We start from the raw sequence: 20,325 nt of genomic DNA on the forward strand, positions 1-20,325 counted from the left end.
ACCAGAATTAATGTGGCCTTCATCAGTTTGACATGTCGAAAAAAGGGAAATACAGTAATGCAGCTCTTATGGAAAACTGCCAAGGAAAGGTACATCAAGGTCAGCATGGTGGCAAAGTTTACCGCAAATCATTTTCTCCAGGAGCACAACAGAAAGTCCAGACTGAGCAGAGAGACATCCTACTGATTTATGATGCCAAACAACCAGCTGCTTATCTACTGTTTGTCAATAATAGCAGCTACTGAAGCCACCATAATGACTTTGATCGCTTTGAGTTTATTTTATGGCACATGGAAATGGCATTCAGTTTTGGGAAAGTGTAAACAAATACCCACAGAGTGGTTTTAAAGTAGATGTCAGAGTATATTTCCTACCCCTGACAGACATTTTAGGAATAATGGAACAGCATGATGCATATGATGAGAGGTAGTACATCTACTCAAGCACTGTACTTAAGTACAGCTTTGAGGTACTTGTACTTTACTTGAGTTTTTCCTTGTGATGCTTCTCTGCTCAACCCAATCACCAGAATAAATGTTGGCACTGTGCATTTCTGCAAATCACAGATACATTTGTAGGTTATTATGTAGTGCAGTGGTTTTCAAACCTTTTGTGTCCAAGGCATATCAATGGGCAAATATATGAGCAAAATATCAAGGCACACCTGTATTTTTATTTGTGCACATAGTCTCTACAATGTGCAGATTTGCATCACAGCACATCATTGGAGAACCACACACGTAGCCACGTTTAACGACAGATGTAGCGGATACGTTGAAACTGGGAACTGCCCATTGGTCCCACATCCCATTGTTCCGACCATTTTAAACCCATTGTTCCGAAGTCCCGTTGTTCCGAAATCATCATGATGCCCTGTGGTTAAGGTCTGGTTAGGTTTAGGCACAAAAACCACTTGGTTAGGGTCAGGAAAAGATCATGGTGTGGGTTAAAATGAAAAAGAAAGTGACAAACACATAAGCTGTGAGCCTGCTTCACCTCAAGCCTTTCCCAGCTGACCCAGAGCTGGTCGCGGCACACCATCAAGGCAGAAATACGCCCGCCAGGAGCCGTTCAGCACCGCGGACAGTCGGACTAATGGGATGTCGGACCAATAGGCTGTCGGACCAATGACATGGACCCGTTGAAACTTAACTTTTCAACAATGCTGTGGTTAAAGTGTGTTGAGGTCTAGGCAAAAAAACACTTTGTTATGATTGGAAAAAGAACCTGTTTTGGCTTAAAACACCCAGTTTTGGGGAAATGATTTCTGCAGGAAAAACTTTTCTTGTTACTATCCCCACTGGAAAAACAGCAACTGGTTGCTTAAACAACTGGTTTTGTTGTTTGTTGGTTTTGAGCAGTGGTCTGCAGCTTGGCAGGCGTCTCACTTTGGTGACACGCCATCTTCTTTCTCCTCCACCTTCTGATGACAAAGGCACACAGAAAGCATTGTAGCAGCTGAAGGCGGCTTTTTCTAATTGTTTGTAACGAGAATGAAGCTTTTTGTCAGCGGCTTTTGCATTGTGATGCCCCTTGCGTTTCTGCGCTCTAGGCGCCTGGTGTTTTTGCCGGAGCACTCTGAACTCCTCGAGCAGAAAAAACTTCAACTTAGAGCGGAAAAACGCCTTTTTTCATCAATTTCCCATTGTTCAGTGGGATGATTTGAGAGGCGGGCCTTCTGTGGTGGTCACAAAAGCAAGTTTATAGTTGGTAAACAATAGAAGAGAAAGTGATTGTAGCGGTTGCTGGATACCCAGAGTTATATGGCCCAATGATAGACAGCAGGTTGTCAAACTGCCCCAGAGTCATCCTAAAATATACCTGGAAACAGCCATCATGAAGGAGAAGCTCCTGGACCAACTGGTGGTACTCCCCATGATCCAGCCTCTTTTTTAGGGTCTCATGTACCCACACAGATCTCCGTTTATCTGTGCCCAACAAAGTATCTGCTGATAGCCTCTCACCCTCAACCAGAGCTACAGCACGTACTCTCTGCCTCAACATTTTAGGAACTAGCGACTAACGGTAGATTGCTCACACAGAAAGGTTATTGTAAGGGCACAGCAAGCGTTATTTTTTTTCACCAACGGCATTCAGTTTTTCAAAAAGCAGTGTGTCGCACCTCCCATTTTGGTTTCTGTGTGATCAGGGCCCAAGTCACGTCAAATACTACGTCACTTTTATAATATTGATATGATGCAAGACTCAAATTTGACATACTTGTGGTACAAGAGGGAAATATTTTAATTTTTATTTCACTAGATTTATTTGATAAATTTACTATTTGGTTACTTTACCAATTAAGATTTTACACATAAAACTTAAGATCAGTTTATGAATAAAACATGTTGAATTACTACAGGTTAAACTTCCCCTGCACCCACTACGTAACTAAAACGCTGCTCAGACATGATTGCAACTGTGATAATAATCCAATGTAACACTATAACCTTGACAGGAGGCTCTCTGCTGTTTATTGAGTACTTTTAGTACATTTTTTAATATTACTTCTTTACGTTTTTGTACTATTGCAGGACTTTTGCCTGTAATAAAATGTCCTTACATTTAGATAGCGATACGTCCACTTAAGTAAAAGACCTGAATATTCTTCCACCACTGCTCATGATGCAGCTTTAATGGCTTCAGGATGACCGCACCACTCAACTGTCAGATTTCTTCTCATATAGTGGGATATTAATTAAGACAAAAGAAAAAGCTTTTCTCTCATCTCCTTGCCGTAAGATATAATTCTTGCTCAACCTTCATCAGCTTGTGTCTTGTATTGAGAGTGATTTCCTAAAAGGAGAACAAACAGAAAGAGGCAGCAGCAGTATCTCTGGACAGCCAGCAGATATCCACACGCAGACGGCTCTCAGTCTTAAGTGGAAGAGCAGCAGCCTCTCTCCCATTTAGGATAGTGGGCTATTTAGCCTGACAGCCATTAAATATGAATTAAAAACCACACAGGCCTCTTTGCCTTCGAAAATGTCATTACATATCTTTATGGCGGCCGATTGTTGAATAAGCAGTTTGCAGGGCTCCCCTGGGGGCAAGGCTGGGGATGGGAGTAGAGTGGAGTGAAGTGGATGGAGGGAGGAAGGGGGAGGGAGGGAGGGAGGGAGGGAGGAAGAAACCCGGGGTGGTCAGATGAGTGCTGGAGTGGAGAGATGGCAAGATGGGATAGGGAGACAGATGGGTGGAGGAGCGAGGAGGAATGAGAGGATGAGTGGAGGGACGGCAGAATGAAAACAGAGGGGGGAGGAGGGGCGGATGGCCACGTGTGGAGGTGAAGCATGGAGGATGGAGAGAGCGGTGGAGGAATAACGAACAGGCAGGTCTGCTGTAACGGATGAGGCCTAATAGCAGCTGAAATGGAATCTACATTACAGGTCCTAACTGAGTGCAGTACTTCAGGGGCCGGGCCACCGAAAGGAGCAAATAATAGCGCTGGCTTGAAGTGGTGCTTCAGTTTCTCTCCAGCAGATGAGGGAGATGTGTAGGGGGGGAAATGAGATTGAAGAGGAAGGGGAGTACTTCAGAGAGATACTGGGCTTCTTAGTATTTTCAGGGTTGTTAAAAAAATGTCTCAAAAGGTCAGCGTGTGCCGGGCGACTCATTTATTGCAGTGTTTGTGGCGTGGCCAGGAAGCCCAAACCGCCAGGCTGTAATTATCCAAGCTGCACCTCCAAATTGTGATGGCTATTGTTACAGAAATAAAGACATTACCATTGGTCTTGTTGCGTTCTTGAATACAGCCTTTGTTGTCTTAATACATCTAATTTCACTGATATACCCCCACTAACAATAGACATTTAATGAGGTTATTTTCACTGATGCTATGAATTATGCTCAAGTTTATCCTACAGAATAATGCTTCAGATTGTCAAGAGGACCATTGAATGAGAGGAAGAAAAAAAATACCGTAATGTATTCTTTATATTGTGGTTACATTATTATTTTCAGTCAGTCAAACACCTCCTGGCAAAGTGCACTTGTCTGATTGGGCTGCTACAAAAGAACAGGACGAAAGTAGAGTATTGTGGCAACTGTCATCCCCAGAGGACTGACGCTGCTTGTTTCTGTAATTAGGCCTCATTTTGCTGCTGAACGTGTTTTTCATGTAAACGTTGCTGAATAAAATATCTGCACTTTGAATAAGATGTCTTAAACCTGAGATCTAGGGGGAGAAAATTATATTCTCTACATTTTTGGTTTGATGAGGAAGGTGCCGATCCATCTCACGTGACATGGATCGGTGGTTTGGTGTTGCGTCTGCAGTGATGAGGGAGCTGAGCCAGAAGGCGACGCTTTCGATGTATTGGTCAATCTATGTCTCAACCTTCACCTATAGTCATGAGCTCTGGGTAGTGACCGAAAGAATGAGATCGTGGATACAAGCAGCTGAAACGAGTTTCCTCCGTGGGGTGGCTGGGCTCAGCCGTAGAGATAGAGTGAGGAGCTCGGACATTTGGAGGGAGCTCAGAGTAGAGTCGCTGCTCCTTTGTGTGGAAAGGGGTCAGTTGAGGTGGTTCGGGCATCTGATCAGAATACCTCATGGGCGCCTTCCGTTAAAGGTGTTCTGGGTATGTCCAACTGATAGGAGGCCCCGGGGCAGACCCAGAACACACTGGAGGGATTACATATCTCATCTGGCCTGGGAACACCTTGGGGTTCCCCAGGAGGAGCTGGGAAGCGTTGCTGGGGAGAGGGACATCTGGGTTGCTTTGATAAATGGATGAAAATGGATGGATGGCGGAGAGCTCTACACAACTTTTTCTGAATATCATTCTAGAACGTGTTTCCACAGCCAATCAGATCACTTCATTTTAAACCATATTAGGTTAAAGGGACAATTAAACCCCCCAAAAACATGTACATATTTCTCCTCTTACCTGTAGTGCTTTTTATCATTCTAGATTTTGAGTTGTTGAGCGTTGGAGATATCTACCGTAGAGATGTCTGCCTTCTCTCCAATACAATCGAACTAGATGTCACTCAGCTTGTGGTGCTCAAGGTGCCAAAAAATATATTTAAAAAACTCAACAGCAGTGTTTCTTTCCAGAAATCATGACCCAGTTTCTCAAAATAATCCACAGAACTTGTTGTGAGCAGATTCATGTAGGAACTATTTTGTTTTTACTGAACTACACCCACTAACCGCATCACTGTGCAGAAGGAAGAGTGCATCTACTACTAGCTAACCTAGCACCGCTAAAAGCCTGGTGGGTGTAGTTCAGTTGAAAGAAAATAGTCCCTACAGAAAACTGTTCACAGCAAGGGTGGACTGGCCATCTGGAGGTTCTAGAGAATCACAGAACGGCCGGTACTCCAGGACGGCCGGCGGCCACCATGCAGTCATCGCCGTTTTTTTCCTTTTTCTCCCTGATAATCTACTGTTCCATGTCCAGTCCGCTAGGTGGCAGCCTTTAAATTCTAAAAGATATCTATGAGCCGGCCGGCCGGCAATCAAATTGAAGAAGAAGGAAGCGCATACGTCACGCAAATCGAGCAGCCGTGTGCAGCAGGTGCAGATGTATTCAAGTTAAACTGTATAATTACAGCCTCTTTACACTGTGATTTATCATAACTCATACCATGTCTTGTTGTGTGTTTCAGGCAGTCACCTGCGTTGTATTGTTCAGCAGAGAGATATCTGGACTGTGTTGTTTATTTCTCAGTGAGTATTCTACACTATGCTCTTAACACAACATCTAGTCAACATCGGTGCTATTGCTATAATTTGGAAGGTATAGTATCATGTGTTAAGATTTAAGTATTTTGACACCTGTGGCTGATGAGTTTTAGCGCACCGGTTGTTGTGGGCTGGGCCGAGTCAAAGTCCAGGGCTGTTTTTTAGTCCCAGTCCGCCCCTGGTTCACAGCAAGGTATGTGGATTATCTTGAGTAGCTAGGTTATGATTTCTGGAAAGAGACAGTCGCTAGGTTTTCATCGAAATGTAGCACAAATTTTAACCAACTTTTTAGGAAAACTGCAAAACAAAATACTAATTTTTGTGCTCTTCCACCCATTACTGCGAATATTGGAAGTTGATTCATTGAGATAAGCAGTAGGTGGCGCCTTTTCTTCAGTCAGGTGCAACTGCAAAAGAGAGATCAACAGTGAGCGCACTGGACAATGGTAATACAGAGTTTTGAATAACTGATATTACAGCTGAGCTCTTGGAAGAGCTGTAATAGTCCTGTGTAGGGCTGGGCGATATGTACAAAAATTCATATCTCTGTATTTATAGGCTGACTGGTGATACATGATATATATCTCGGTATTTTCTTCAAAATGTGTGACATGTTTTCAGTAAGTCAGAGCCACATTTGAGATGTCACAAGCACTTTTATAAGAACAGACAAAAATGAAACATGAACATGGTAATAATCAGCTGCACAACATGTAAATGAAAAATGATATAAAATAAACGCAGGGCTGTACGTTAACTTTTTGCTCACAGCACTGGAGCTACAGAGGTTTAAAGGTTTGCAGCACAGGACACAAAACTATAAAAGTATCAAGTAGGTCTAAATACATTGGAGTTTGGAACAATTAGAAATCTTTGTGGGAGAGTTTAAAAGGCTTTTCAAATGAATCTAGTGCTTGAAAATGATTTGAATCTTTTTATTTATTTAGTCTATTAATCTTATTTATGCACAGAGCATCAACAGAGAGGCCGAGGGAGGGAAGGAGACAGAGACACTTTGTCTGCGTTATATACGTCTTGCATATGAAACGTCTGTGCTGTTGCTGCATCCAGGTGCTGTCTCAGTGTCACACAATAGACTACAACTACCAAGAAGAATGGTGACACGCTATGATCCACCTCACACACAAACTTGCAGCGCAGTATTGCATGCGTGCTGCGGTAATTTTATTCATCATCTGATTTAGTGTAGCTTGTGCAACATATAGACCAATGTCACACTGTAGACTAAAAACCAGACAGATTAAACAGAGGAGCAGCTCTGTCTCTCACAACTTGACCCTATATCAATATAAACAGTGTTGTCTGAATTTATATCTTGCTTGAAAATACTTTGATATATCGTGCAAAGTGTAAAAACTTCTTTGCAATATTTCAAAAATATTTTTGATTTTGGGCGTTTCCACTCAGAGTTTTATAATGCTCAAGTTGAAATGTGCATAAAAAGAGGTGGATGGAAAAAAAAAAACCTAGGGCTGTTGAGTTTTTCCCGAAAAAATTCTTTGGTGCTTTGAGCATCACAAGCCGAGCGCCATCCAGGCAGACATCTCCACAGCTGATATCGCCAACATTTGGCAATTCACACCAAAACAACCTAGACTGATAAATACCAGTACAAGTAAGAGGAAGAATATTTATTTTTGATTTTGGGCTGAACTGTCCCTTTAAAATATATAGCCGAACATGAAGCAGTGACACTGTGTCCAGTGTCGTTTCATTAGCCGGGTTGATTGGAAGCCGACAGGTGGATGGGTGGATGTTTGGGGACACATGGCGGCAGATAGATGGTCACATGTGAGGATGGAGGGATGGACGAAGAAATGAACAGACAGATGGAGAGGCAGGCGGGCTGCCAGACGTGAGCAGCCACTGATTGTTGTTCTATTGACCATGTGATTGGTCAATACATTGCTCCGTCTGAAACATTATCTACCACTATCAGGTTGTCCCCGAGCCGTCTACAAAAACAAAAAAAGGCCCCACAACGTATTTAATCCAATACAGGCATGTAGCAACAGCTTATATAGTCGATACATGCACATCGCGTTTTCACATGCTCAGGAGTAGCCTGCCTATTTTTTGCTAGTTCCTTGCTGAAAAAAACCCCCTGATCACTCATTTTCAGTCCAATCCCTCCTCATGTTCCAAACAGCAACTGCAATATTTCAGTCGAGCGTCTACACACAGAGGTGCACAGCTTCACTTCACACTACACTCTCCTTTTTCCCCCTGCATCGCTCTATTTTGTGAGTGTGTGTGTGTGTGTGTGTATGTGTGCTTTCACTCCTGTCAGTCCACTTAAGGGCCTTTGGTTTCAGAGGAGGCCATTGTATTTCCTCCATCGCCTAGCAACCATCACCAAGGCCGGCACTCCATTGTTGCGGAGGCTGAGCACCTGAATTGCCTGCTGCCTGTTTCTACTTTTGAAAATTGTACTGTAATTTCACAAAGTGGTGTTTCAGCATTTAGAGAGAGACGGCCGTGCTCCAAATTGGAGGGCTATGAAAATTGGGGGAAGCTTCATTTGGTGGTTTCACATCAGGAGCCGTGCGCGCATTTGCAAAAGCGACACAAACAGCGGATTGGAACGTATTGTGCGTTCAGCGAAATGAAAACAAACACTGAGCGATTTATATAGTGCAATGTGTTCGACCTATACCGTGTGTGTGTGAGTGATGAAGACGAGACACAAAGATGAAGACATGCCTGGAAGGGTTCTTGTGAGTTTGCAGCAGATACGTGTTTCAGGCTTCATCATAGTTTGTTGAAATGTACTTTATAGGCTGAGAAACTGATAAAAATCCACAAAGATGGGTGGACAAAGAGAGGGAGGGAGAAAAGTGGAGAGAAAAAAGGAGAAAATGGGAAAAAATATGAACAGAGCAACATGTAGTGGGCGGGACTTGAGTGTTGAAAAGGTTTGTGGGCTAGATTTTTCTCCGTGACGTCACTTTTACAGTTTCCTTGAATAGCACCTGTGTGCATGGGGGCTGTCTGTCTGTCAGTTCTGAGTAAAAACATAATCCATGCCAGCAAAAACATATCTATCAGTGTTCTCCACTGGCCATTGGAGACAGACTGTGTCCTTTTTTTTTTTTTTTTTTTCTCCTCAGAGGCCAACATCGACTCTGTTGTCTTTAACCGCTGGCTGTTAGAGATTGGCCCCCTCGATCCCTCCATTTTCTCAACCCCAAAGCATTTTAGCATCTTTTCTGTGAGCCTATACATTTTTTAAACCTCTTTTTGTGAATTCAAGTGATTTTTTTTTTTTTGTTTTTTTTTGTTTTTGACAAAGACTCCGCTTTCTCTTTGTGCAGTGAAAATTGCTCTTTTTTTGTGCGCCTGCAATCGACGCCCTTGTGGATGACCCCAGGTGCCTAATTCAGAAATGGTAAGTGCCAGCAATTTTACCTTCGGATAAATCAGTGCATCTCCCATTATATGTATTTTTATTGTTTTGACTGAGACGAATACCTGCGTCGCCTTCTGAGTCTTTACTGTTTTTTTTCATCTTTATTGCAATAGTTTTGCCCTGTTAATCCAAACACACATTTTCTCCTGTAATTCATGACTGTCTTGCCGTTGTCTGTCAGTATCACCCGCTTTCTCTTATTGATTTTCAGTTGTGCAACCGGTCCATTCTGTCTCCGCATCCCTGCATTCAGCATCAAACTGCACACAGATCCTGAGAAATCCGTTCGTTGTTAATCAGCCTCGTGAAAAGCATTTAAAATACACAAATTCTGATGTGGAAAAAAACAGACATGCACACCTTAGACTGCCACACACACAGCACACAGCACACTGACAGATGTGTGCACACACAAATACGAGCAAAAGCACACACACACACTTGCAGATCAGGTTTCATTGTGTCTGCGCGGTCCACACAAACACACACACACAAACACACACAGGGTTGTCTGAGATGGCAGCACTGTTGGCCGACATGCTCTCAAGTTTCAGTCAATCCTCTGCGTTCATGTCAGGATTTACATTCAGTAGGAATCAATTTCACACAATGAAATTCTGCAGAAATTGTTCTTTTATTTCTGTGAACGCAGAAATAATTACTCACTGTTACGACAACGGAAATGTGTTTTCATGTGATAGAATTGAAGAATAAGCTGCATACTCGTGTATGAAGGCGATGAGATAAACCTGACACAGACAGCCTTTTCCTACTTGTGATATGTTGCGTGTAACTTTACGACATAAGTACATAATAATTCAAATATATAGGGTGACGTGTTGGTATAACCCCTTAAACTAAAGTGCTTTTTGTGATATAAATCAAGCATCGAATGTGTGAAAACGATTTGTGAATACTGTGTGTGTCCATCACTGTTATACTGTGTGTGTGTCCATCACTATGTGTCCAGCTAACACATTAACAAAATGGCAAAGTGCCAGTGAGAAACAACTGACTGCACGTCTTCCCTCAAAAGCTGACTTCACATGTCCAAAACACTGTTATTAAGGTAAAATTATTGATCATTATTGACCTCACCTGGAGCCTGTATACTGTTATTGACAATGTGGAACTGAGTGCAGGACATGTAAGTGGGAGAAATGTTAAATTAATGCAGCAGTTTTCACTTTCAGGGGGTTGTGAGAGCTCAGGAGGAGTTGGATTATGCAATTTGTGGCAAAAAAAAAAATACAAAGTGTAAAGAAATAATAAGTTTTTGCAGCCTGCTGTTGCTTTGTCCAAAAAGTAATCAATTAAATCAGATGGAAAATGAAAAGAAAAATCCTTTTTTCACTGTGTAACTGTTCCTATTGTTTAATTATGTTTAAATAATACTATGTAATTCTTGCAGTCTCTTATGTGCTGCTTTTTCTTTCAACTAAGGCTGAGAGATGCTCATCTTAATGTCACGGAGCACACAGTGAAGTTGTCAAATGTTAAAAAAAAAATCCAAAATATTCAATTTGTTATAATGTAAGACCAAGAAAAGCAGCATATTCTCCAATTTGAGGACTTGGAAACATCACATTTTTGTCTTTTTGTTGAAGAATGAGAGAATGAGTGATTATTAAAATATTTCAACGTGATATTGCAATTGCAAGTTGCAGACAGATCCATTTTCTATCAACTAATTGTTGCAGCTCTACTTTTAACTGCAATGTGTCACATTATTCTGTTGTGAAATATAATTAAATACTGCCTTAATCAGCTTTAAAATGCTTAAGTGGATATTAACTCGCTCACAGCCTCCTTTCTCTTCAGCTTCTCTTTTGCAGCAGCTTCACTGACTGACAGCTGAATCAAACTGACACTGAACTCATTAACACTGACGTCAGTACGTGGAAACACACCACAGTGACTGAACGACAGCTCGTGTGTTTTCTCTCTGTTCCAGCGTGCGGGGCTGTCACCGGCTGTACTGAGCCTTGGAGCACACCTGGCAGATAACCCCGACGCCAACCTCTGGCCCTCCTCCTACCCTGATCCATCCCTCGGCTTCGTCCTTCCTCTGAGAACACACTGAACCTTCCACAGACTCACACAAAACTCTTGCTTCCATGTTTCAAGGTACAGAACCTGCACGTTGTGAGCGAGTTTATGATGCCGCGACACACAGATAGAAATGTATGTTTGTTGCTGCGATGTAAAAGCAAAGGGGAGCTAAATATCCAACAGCAGTAGATACAGATGCAGGATGATTGCTTTACGATTCCTGTTTTCAAATATGAAAAATGGTAGGTGAAAGATAATGAAGTAGTCGCACAGAGATAATTGCAGTAATTGAAATAATAACCCGCGCAGGGGAACTTGTTCGTGTAAGTGTTTTTCCTTTCGAGCACGAGTTTGAGCACTTTCACAGATGGTTTCTTGACAGGATGCCAACCGATTCATTTAATCTCTGCCAGCACAAGGAGAAGGCCGCTCAGGACTGCCAGTCCGTGCCGTCTGTGACAAACACTCTCTGGCCTTCAGCCGGCAGGTTTGAGAGTGCTGAAGAAAGTTTGGTTTGAAGGAGAGCCGCGGAGGTTTTGTCAAAAGCTCCTTCAGCCCTCCCTCATCGCCACACGATCATACATTAGCTCAAGGAGGCCACCTTGAGTATGGCACGTAGCTTGGCAACAGAACTGGAAGGAGAATGCAGTGACAGAGGGAATAATGCTGTTGTTAAATTACTATGTATTCTATTGAGTGAGCTAATGTAGGAGTATATCCTACTGTAACGATTTCACTGGCTCATTTAGATGGCCTCGAAACAAAATGCCAGAGAGTGTATCTGGAAAAATACTGCACAGTTATTTGAAAGAGAAAGATAAACCTTCGCCGTCTGCGTGAGGACGTCCACAGCAGCATGGAAGACTAGTGATTTTGTTGTTTTGTGGTTAAACTGACAACAAGTCATTGTCTCCCTCACTGCTTTGAGGCACAAGCTTGAACTCGAGTCTAGTCTGTGAAATGTCTCTTAAAATTTTGGGTGGTTGCATAGTAAAGTGCTCCAGTTACTGTTGTGCACACCAGCCAGAAGAAGCCAATTTATCTTTATCAGAGAGAGGTCGCACAGTTTTGGGTGAAAATCCTGCATCAAGTGTTTAAAGGCACACGTTTTTAAGTAGGTTTAATATTCCAAAAAAATAATTTAAAGTATACAATTTGCAGAAGTGTAGATCGCAGGCGGGATGCAGGAAACACGTCCCCTTGAATATTTAGAACATTTTTCTCACCCAGTAAAAACATTAAAGCAGCAGAGGACTTTAATCATGACAAAATTAGACATTTACACCATAAATTGATGCAGAAAAGCCACAAATTAGTGCATGGAAATTCACCAGAATGTTGGAAATTAAGGGATGCCCAAACCCTTCATATGTGTCTCCCTCAGTGTTGAAATGAAACCTGCGCCCTTGATAAATCGCCCCTGATTGGATTGAGAGAAATCTAATTCCTCTTCAGCATGAACATTCGTTACCGGATCATTTCGTTTGGTTTCAGAATGGTTAACTTATTTCCAATTAATCATTTCAGCTTCACTTAAATGTGCTCACATCTGCAGCTCGTGGTAATTTCTGTCCCTTCTGTGTGGACGAGGTGGCAGCACACAAAAAGAGGCGGAATACGACTGGTAAGAAACAACAAACAAATTTGCTGTGAAGTAATTTGTCAAAACAAATTTACCTCACAACAATGACCGCATTGTTTAAATTGTGTTTCAAATATAATTGTCGGCTATGCTTTTGTTATTCCTGAGGTAAATTGCTCTCGGCGAGGTTTGTTAGGAATGCTTTTGTTAACAGAGAATGAACTGAATGTGAGGTATTTGTGATATTGATTGAGCAAATGGTAAATTAAAAACACAAATTCATTACTTGTTAATCTGTTTATTTATTTATTTATTTTTAAGCAATTTTATTTTCTTTCCCTGCAAGCTTAAAGGTTGTGATTAAAAATATAAATGCAGCAAAAGTTGCTCGGCTTTTACACGGTCAGATTTGTTCTGGTTATCATTCTGATTGTGTATTCGGTTAATGATTGGTTTCAATCAATACATCCATCAGCCTGATCTTATCCATACTGTAGGCTGGACCCCAGCCTGTACTTCAGAATATTGAACCATGAATGATGGAAAACACCAATGACCCAAAGGTCAGAGGTAATGTTGATATCGACCTCCACCTCATTGAGTAACTCTCATCAGATTCTGCGACAGTACGTTTCATTTCAGCTTGATTGCTCGCCCTTTGGCTGTCTGTAAATTAATCTCGAATATTTACTCGTATATGTCAAAATAAAGAACACGTCAGCTCAAGAGTGACTTTCAAACCCCTTTAATGAGACATTCAAGCATTACATCTCAAATAAATTAAAGACACAGGAGCATGTCAGACAAACACCAGTGATGCATTCTGCCGCTGAGGGTGTTAACGCAGCTGGAACGGACCATCAGAATGCTTTACTGGGGGGGCATCAGAGCCTTGGTCTGGTCCATCACCTGCTGGAAGAACTTCTCCATCATGTCGGTGAGAGGCTTCACCTGGGCGTGGAAGTTGTCGGTGAGAGGCCTGACCTGAGCGTTGAAGTTGTCAGTCATGGGCCTGATCTGATCCTCGATGTTGGTGATGAAGGGCTTGACCTGCTCCTGCAGCTTGGCGGCCTCGGCCTGGACCTTCTCAACCAGAGGCTGGATCTTGGCCCTGCTGTCCTCCATGTAAGTCCTGCGGCAGGAAGTTGGAAGTCTGTTAGTCGCTGCAATCGTGTTTTAATAAAGAAAATGAACTAAAAAAGGGGCCTGAAAATGTTTAAGTGTGTTATTCTGTCATGAGAAACAGCCGTTCTGGTGTGTACTGTGTGTATTAATGCATGTATTCAGTGCAGGTTATGGGTCAAAATAATGTGGGTTTTATCTCATACACAAGCTTTTTACCATCAAAAGAGGTGGTGAGCATTTAGCCTCATGTTTTATGTGTAATTTTCCATCATAAATATAATTTTTGTGACTGAAAATTGACACATTCAATGATTTTAGAGATGTTTTTTCTCAGCTACACGAGGTTTTCTGTGAACTCGAAAGAATAACCCTGTATTCTGTGTGTCAGTGCACAGCTAGTAGAATTAAGTTAAAAAAATAATAGAATCTAATCCACAGAAGGGAAATTTACACTTCTGGAACTTCCATGTGCCATTTTGACTATATTGTTCTAAGAACAATTTAGCTGTCACACAGTGATGTTAACACTTAACGCTGGCCATTTACATTTAGAGTTTATTCTTGAAGCATTTCCCTAAATGCCTGATCAAAGCTGCTGCTAACACTCAGAGGAACAGTTGTTTTAAATCCTTGGATCCACACAGTGATAAGAGAAGTTGCTGCATCCAGACAAAAGATTAAACAATGTGAAAGATACTTACTGGGCCTGGTTGGCCACCTCCATGGTCTTCACCTTCTCCACCATGTCCTGGGTGGCGCTGGTGATGCTGGCGGACATGTCGTTGATGAGCCTGGTGATCTTGTCCATGTCGGACTCGGCGTCACGTTTCACCAGTGACCCGGCCTGAGTGCCTGTGAAACACACGTTTGTTGTTCTTTAACTGAACCCACTAGATCTTATTGAAACATATACACTGCAGGACCTGAAGACACTAACATGAACAGTAATGCCATAATTTCCTCACAGAACACACACACACAGTATGACTGTTTGAGGTCTCACCTTTTTTAAAAAATGTTTATGACCTACTGTATATCCTAAAGTGCAGTGTGGTGAGGTTAAAATTAAGATTTTAACTGCTTGAAAGTCAAAGAAAAAAGGTTTTGATGCGCAGAAGATGATGCAGATATTCAGAGTTAAGTCACGTTTACATGTTTTATCGCAAGGATACCTAACTTTTACAGAATGGCAGGAGGCCAGGGGCCAGTTGCAGGACATTTCTAGGATTTGAGGACATTTGGGGCTTATCCCAAACTCTGTCGGGGGTCCAGAGGATCCACCCTGACACTTAATTCTATGAACATGCTCTATTTGAATGCTTTTTATGCACTCTGGCACCTTATTTATATTAAAAGTAGAGCTGCACAGTTAATTGTAGTATTATCCAAATCACAGGAGCTCCAATTCTTTGATTAATTAAGATAAAATATGTCACAGCATATTATTATAAATGAAGCATTGTGATGCTACAGAGATATCATGCCTACAAATCATATTCCAGACGTAAGGAAACCTGGTCGTTTGGCACAGACCCCAGAAAGAGTCCCATTATTGTTTTTATATTTTCTCAGTTAGTATGAAATTCTAAAATTACCACTCCCACTAAAACTGTGACTCAAACCACAATCTCAACATCTGTCAAAATAATTGCAATATATTCTTTTTCATATCGTGCAGCCTGAAAAAAGCAAAAAAGTCCCCACTGTGAATCAGTGTATTTTCCCCTTTAATTAGAGAATGGTTCAGGGGGCCACCCGGCATCCTACTGGGGGCCAGATTTGAGTATCACTGTTTAATCGTCTGTATGTCTTCTTTCATAAATTCATAAATTAGAACACAGTGAAAATATGTCTTACCGTGGGCAACAGCCAGCACAAGGACAACAGCGGCAACGAGGGAGAATTTCATGGCTGCAGATGAGCAAGACCAACCTGGAGGAAGTGAAATAATAATTTAGATGACACTGAAAGGAGCAGAGACGATAATAAGAATAGTGTAAAGCAGCAACAACAGAACTGTCTGGTAATGTGAGAAATTTAAGTCAACATGTTTCTCACAAATATATGAGCAACATGTGTTTGTCTGCAGCCACACAAAGAATAAGAAACACCAAAGTAAAGCAGGACGAGACGTACCTTTACTCCTGGGGTTCTCGGACCTAACGGTGCCTTCAGTCAGAGAGTCAGAGGCTTAAATAGCTCCAGACGGTGAGTTAATCACTGCTAATCACAATTTAATCACCTCCAACGTAAAGAGGTGACCTGAACCTTGATGCCTGATAGCAGTCACAGGGAAGACACAAAGTCCACACCTTTGAGTGTGTGTGTGTGTGTGTGTGTGTGTGTGTGTGTGTGAGAGAGAGAGATCAGAGGAACTGTATTCAAGTATACTTTTCAGGTCACTTTAAACATCTTTAAATATTAAATCTGTAAATTATTTTACTTTTTACTCCACTTACACAACAGATTATTTCTTAATAATATATTTTTTATTATAAATTAAACTGTTAAAGAGTATATAAAGATGCAACATTTAGCTTTACTTCAGCAAGCTGCAACAAAAATGCTGCGTACATATTAATACATCAACATTAACAATCTGACGGGGATTATTTTGCCTGCATCATGAGGACTTTTACTTCTGATACTTTTTGAAACTTTAATAATTTGATGCATTTTGCTGCTCATGATTTTATTTCTCATGCAACACATTTATTATTTTAATATTAATATGTATGTATCGTTTTATATATTGTGGCATAATGCACATTTTGTTTTTGTGTACTTCTTCTTTTTTTTCTTTTTAAAAAATTTCTCATACATTATAGGAGTAACTGTAACATTTCGTATTTCCCCCCAGGTATCAATAAAATATTTTTGACACTGTACCTGAGTCAAATTTTAATTGCAGGACTTGTGAAGTATTGGCGCTTTTACTTAAAGGGATAGTTTTTATGTTTTTTAAATGGGGTTTTATGGGGTAATTATCCATAGACAGTGTGTTACATAGCCTACAGTGAATGGCAATCGGCTTCCCACAGTTTGGAGAAGCAGGCTGGAGTCTGACACAAAAGCTGAGCAATGTACTGCTGTGGATGAGGTCAGCAATAAAATGTATTTTAGCCACTTAAAAATCTTTATCAGTGTAAGCGTTTGCAATATTGACAGTATTTTCATTGCTTTAACTTTTTTTTGGCACAGTCCGTTTTGACAGGGAAGCTGTGAACAGCTTCACTTAGCCATATATGCTCTCGTCAAAGCCACCAGACTCCATTGACAAAAACATTAATTTAAGCTCACTGATCACAGGAGCTGCTGGTTAACCGCTGCATCAGTCAGTTGGTTAGTTTGTCTTATTGTGAGACTTTGGTGAATCCAAACTAATCTTTTTAATAGCCAAAGTCACACAATACTACTATCTAACTACCTGATCGAGGCAGTGGTAGACCAGCAGCTGCTGTGTTCAGCAGTTTTAAATCACTGTTTTTCTCAATGGAGTCTGGCTTTGAAGAGAGCGATATCACAGCTTCAGTTTTGAGTTGAAAATCACTGTCTGACATTAAAGTAAAGCAGTGGAAATATTCTAAATATAGCAAACACTGAAATGGATATTGATTTTTTTTTTTGGGTGGGACTTTATTTAGTTGGTTAAAATATGCCTTGTTGCTGCCTCCCCTCTACAGCAGCACATCGCCTGCTTCTTCAAACGGGGGGCATGCCGACTGACATTTACTGTGTGTAACAGGTATAAAACATTTTAGGTAAAGTCAGTAAAGAAAGGAAAAAGGTGCAAAATGAAACCATGAAAGTGTGAGCGACACAAACTTAAGACATTTTCTGGGCAAATTAATGTTTTTTTTGTGTGTGTATATGCGTTATTAACTTTTACATAACATGTCATTTATCTTTTTTTGGGGTGCCCTATTCCTCGACAATGATGAGGGTTAATTCACACATTGCTATCTTCTGTAACAGAGCTTTCAGTTGATGAGACAGAGGTACTCAGTCGTGCTGACTGAGCCTTTGTCACCTGGTCCTATCAGCAGTTGTATGCAACAATTTACAGCAGGCCGAGGAGTTCCTGATAACCTCATCACTGGAGATACAGCAGAACATACCGCAGTTCACACGTGTGTCATCACACATACAATACAGGGGCACCTCTGACTGTCCTCACTGGTTAAACTCTTTTGTGTGCGCATGCATTGTGTTTGTAATCTCTTTCTTTGTGCTTACAACATATTGTGTTGGGTTATTGTTACAGCTGTAGGCAAGGTTGGGCATTGTGTGTCTGCGATGTCACTATGGCAACCTACTTATCCTTCTGTTTTCACCTCTTGATGTTGTACCTCAGGTCTTGTCGGGGAATAATGAGTATAATTAAGCGATTTCAAAGAAAATCTCACATCTTCAGCAGACTTTTAAACATGAAAACCCTCTCAAGAAAATGTTGCTCGTTTTAACTTTGCAGTGTTTACACGTCTGCAGTGCGCTTTGCAGTGATTTGTGTGCCATCTTGGATTTAGTCTTTAAAAGGTGTAGTGAACAGTGATAATGTCGTTGCAGCAGAGTCACATAGCTAAAGCCAGAGTGCTTTGTTTGACAGCAGCGCTGAGGTTGAAGTAACTCAACAATAGATGGTGATTTTAAACTAAATACAGCTGAGTTTCCATTGGATGTGGAGAGACATAAAGAAAAATATCCTGCCACTGAATTGTTTGATGGATTCAGAATCAGAAATACTTTGTTACAGTTGCTCCGATGTAAAGAACAGAGAATTATGAGAAACAAATGTGTAAATATAGAGCAATAAATGACATGAAGTAGGAATGAAATGTGCATTAAATAAAAATAAAGTGTGCATTATGCTACCTCCTTTACCACTGGTGCTTAAGATATAAAAATCATAATATTAAAATGAAATATATATCGTCACCATGCTGAGGCTGTAAGTATGAGAATGGAACTGCAATGAATACACCAGTACATAATGCCACGTAAGATCAGAGATGTCACAATGGACTGTGCAAGTTTTCATGCTTACATGCAAGTTTACACCCAAGGATTAAAGTTCAGTGTAATCTAAACCTAGTAGTAAGAGACTGCTGTGTAAAAAGTGTAGCTGTGATAAAAGGTTAAGCTTCAGCTTTTTCGGTCAGTGTATTTTTTTAATTTTAATTTAATGCCTTGTTATTTATTCTTTATAATGTTAATTCCTTTGGAAGATCATTAACAAGGGCTGAAATAAATCACCACTCTATCTGAGATATTTGTCATGTTGCGTCAAACTGCAACACTCTGGCAACATACCTCTTCTAAATGGTTATCTCTGGGGTGGGGTTATCGTGAGCTAATGCGGTTATCTACACAGAGTTCACTTCATGGACCCGTGGCATGACATGTTGCACATTCTGTAACTCTGCTGCATGTGCAGCGCTGATTCATGTATCTATTATTCATCCGTCAGTCCGTGTTTTTGCTTGTATTGTGTTGTTTCCAGTAGCAACAGGTCAAGCAGAGCAGGCCACTGGTCCTTTTTTATGCCCCAACCTTAAAGGGATTTGTCTGGTGAAGCTTTGAGATGAAGTCCCTCTGACACTGGCAACTAGATGGCAACACTGTGAGGAATTGAAAGAGCAGTTACTTGAAATTGCAAAGTGGGAGGTGAACTCTGGCACTTCAAGCAAACGTTCACTGCCTTGGTCTTCAGACCATAGATGTAGGGCAAAACAAAATTGTCACTAAAAAATACCTGCAATTATTCCTGCGCTATCAGTAGTCACATTAATTCTCCTACACCTGAGAGGCCTCTCTAAAGGCCCTGGCCCACACCAAGCCGACAGTCCGTCACTGAGTGTTTGTCGCCTTAATCTTTGCAGTGTGCACGCCGTTAGCCCTCATCAGCCGTTGTCTGGAAGATAAGACATGACTCATACTTTTCACATCCTGACTCCAGCTTCAACAAGTATTCTTGATGCCAATACTGCAACAAAACACTCAGGACTCCCCAAACTATTGTTGTGATACTGTCTGGCACAGATATTGAGACTACTCAGAGCCCCCTTCCCGATGTGTGGACAGGAACAGACTTCTTCCCCCTCTCAGTTATGTGAAAGGTGAAAGGCTTTATATTGCATCCACAAAGCAATTTGCATTGTTTCTGTTGAATTTAAGGTTTGAATATTTGAGATACAGTCTGTCACAGGACATTGTCAGCACATCTTTACGTCATGTTTTAAAATACCATGCTCATCTGTCCGTCTCCACTGCAATCTGATCCAACTCACCGCCAGATGGTGATAAACTAACTAACAGTCCTCCTCTTGAGTTTCAACAAGATGCAGCCTCAGGCCTCAACGCACGGACAGAGAGCGTTTGTGGATGCATGAGAGCCCTCTGCTGGTCATGTGAAACACTTCAACAATATGTGGAACCATGAGAACA

At 41.3% G+C, this 20,325-nt stretch overlaps 1 protein-coding gene and 1 long non-coding RNA gene across 2 annotated transcripts; one reads left to right on the top strand and one right to left on the bottom strand.

The window, feature by feature from the left end:
* Positions 1-8,870: 8,870 nt before the first annotated feature.
* LOC125892755 (uncharacterized) lies at positions 8,871-12,964 on the top strand. Its single transcript, XR_007449779.1, has 3 exons — positions 8,871-9,101; positions 11,077-11,249; positions 12,730-12,964. It is a non-coding gene; the product is annotated as an uncharacterized LOC125892755 (long non-coding RNA).
* Positions 12,965-13,485: 521 nt separating this feature from the next.
* afp4 (antifreeze protein type IV) lies at positions 13,486-16,094 on the bottom strand. The gene is made up of 4 exons (XM_049582957.1): positions 16,018-16,094; positions 15,739-15,813; positions 14,583-14,733; positions 13,486-13,888 (listed from the first exon to the last, which is right to left on the bottom strand). The coding sequence occupies exons 2-4, from the start codon at positions 15,788-15,790 to the stop codon at positions 13,627-13,629; spliced, it is 465 nt and encodes a 154-aa protein (XP_049438914.1). The 5' UTR covers positions 15,791-15,813; positions 16,018-16,094; the 3' UTR covers positions 13,486-13,626.
* Between the last annotated feature and the right edge of the window lie 4,231 nt (positions 16,095-20,325).

The sequence above is a fragment of the Epinephelus fuscoguttatus genome, linkage group LG8, assembly GCF_011397635.1.
Source record: "Epinephelus fuscoguttatus linkage group LG8, E.fuscoguttatus.final_Chr_v1".
NCBI classification, from domain to species: Eukaryota; Metazoa; Chordata; class Actinopteri; order Perciformes; family Serranidae; genus Epinephelus; species Epinephelus fuscoguttatus.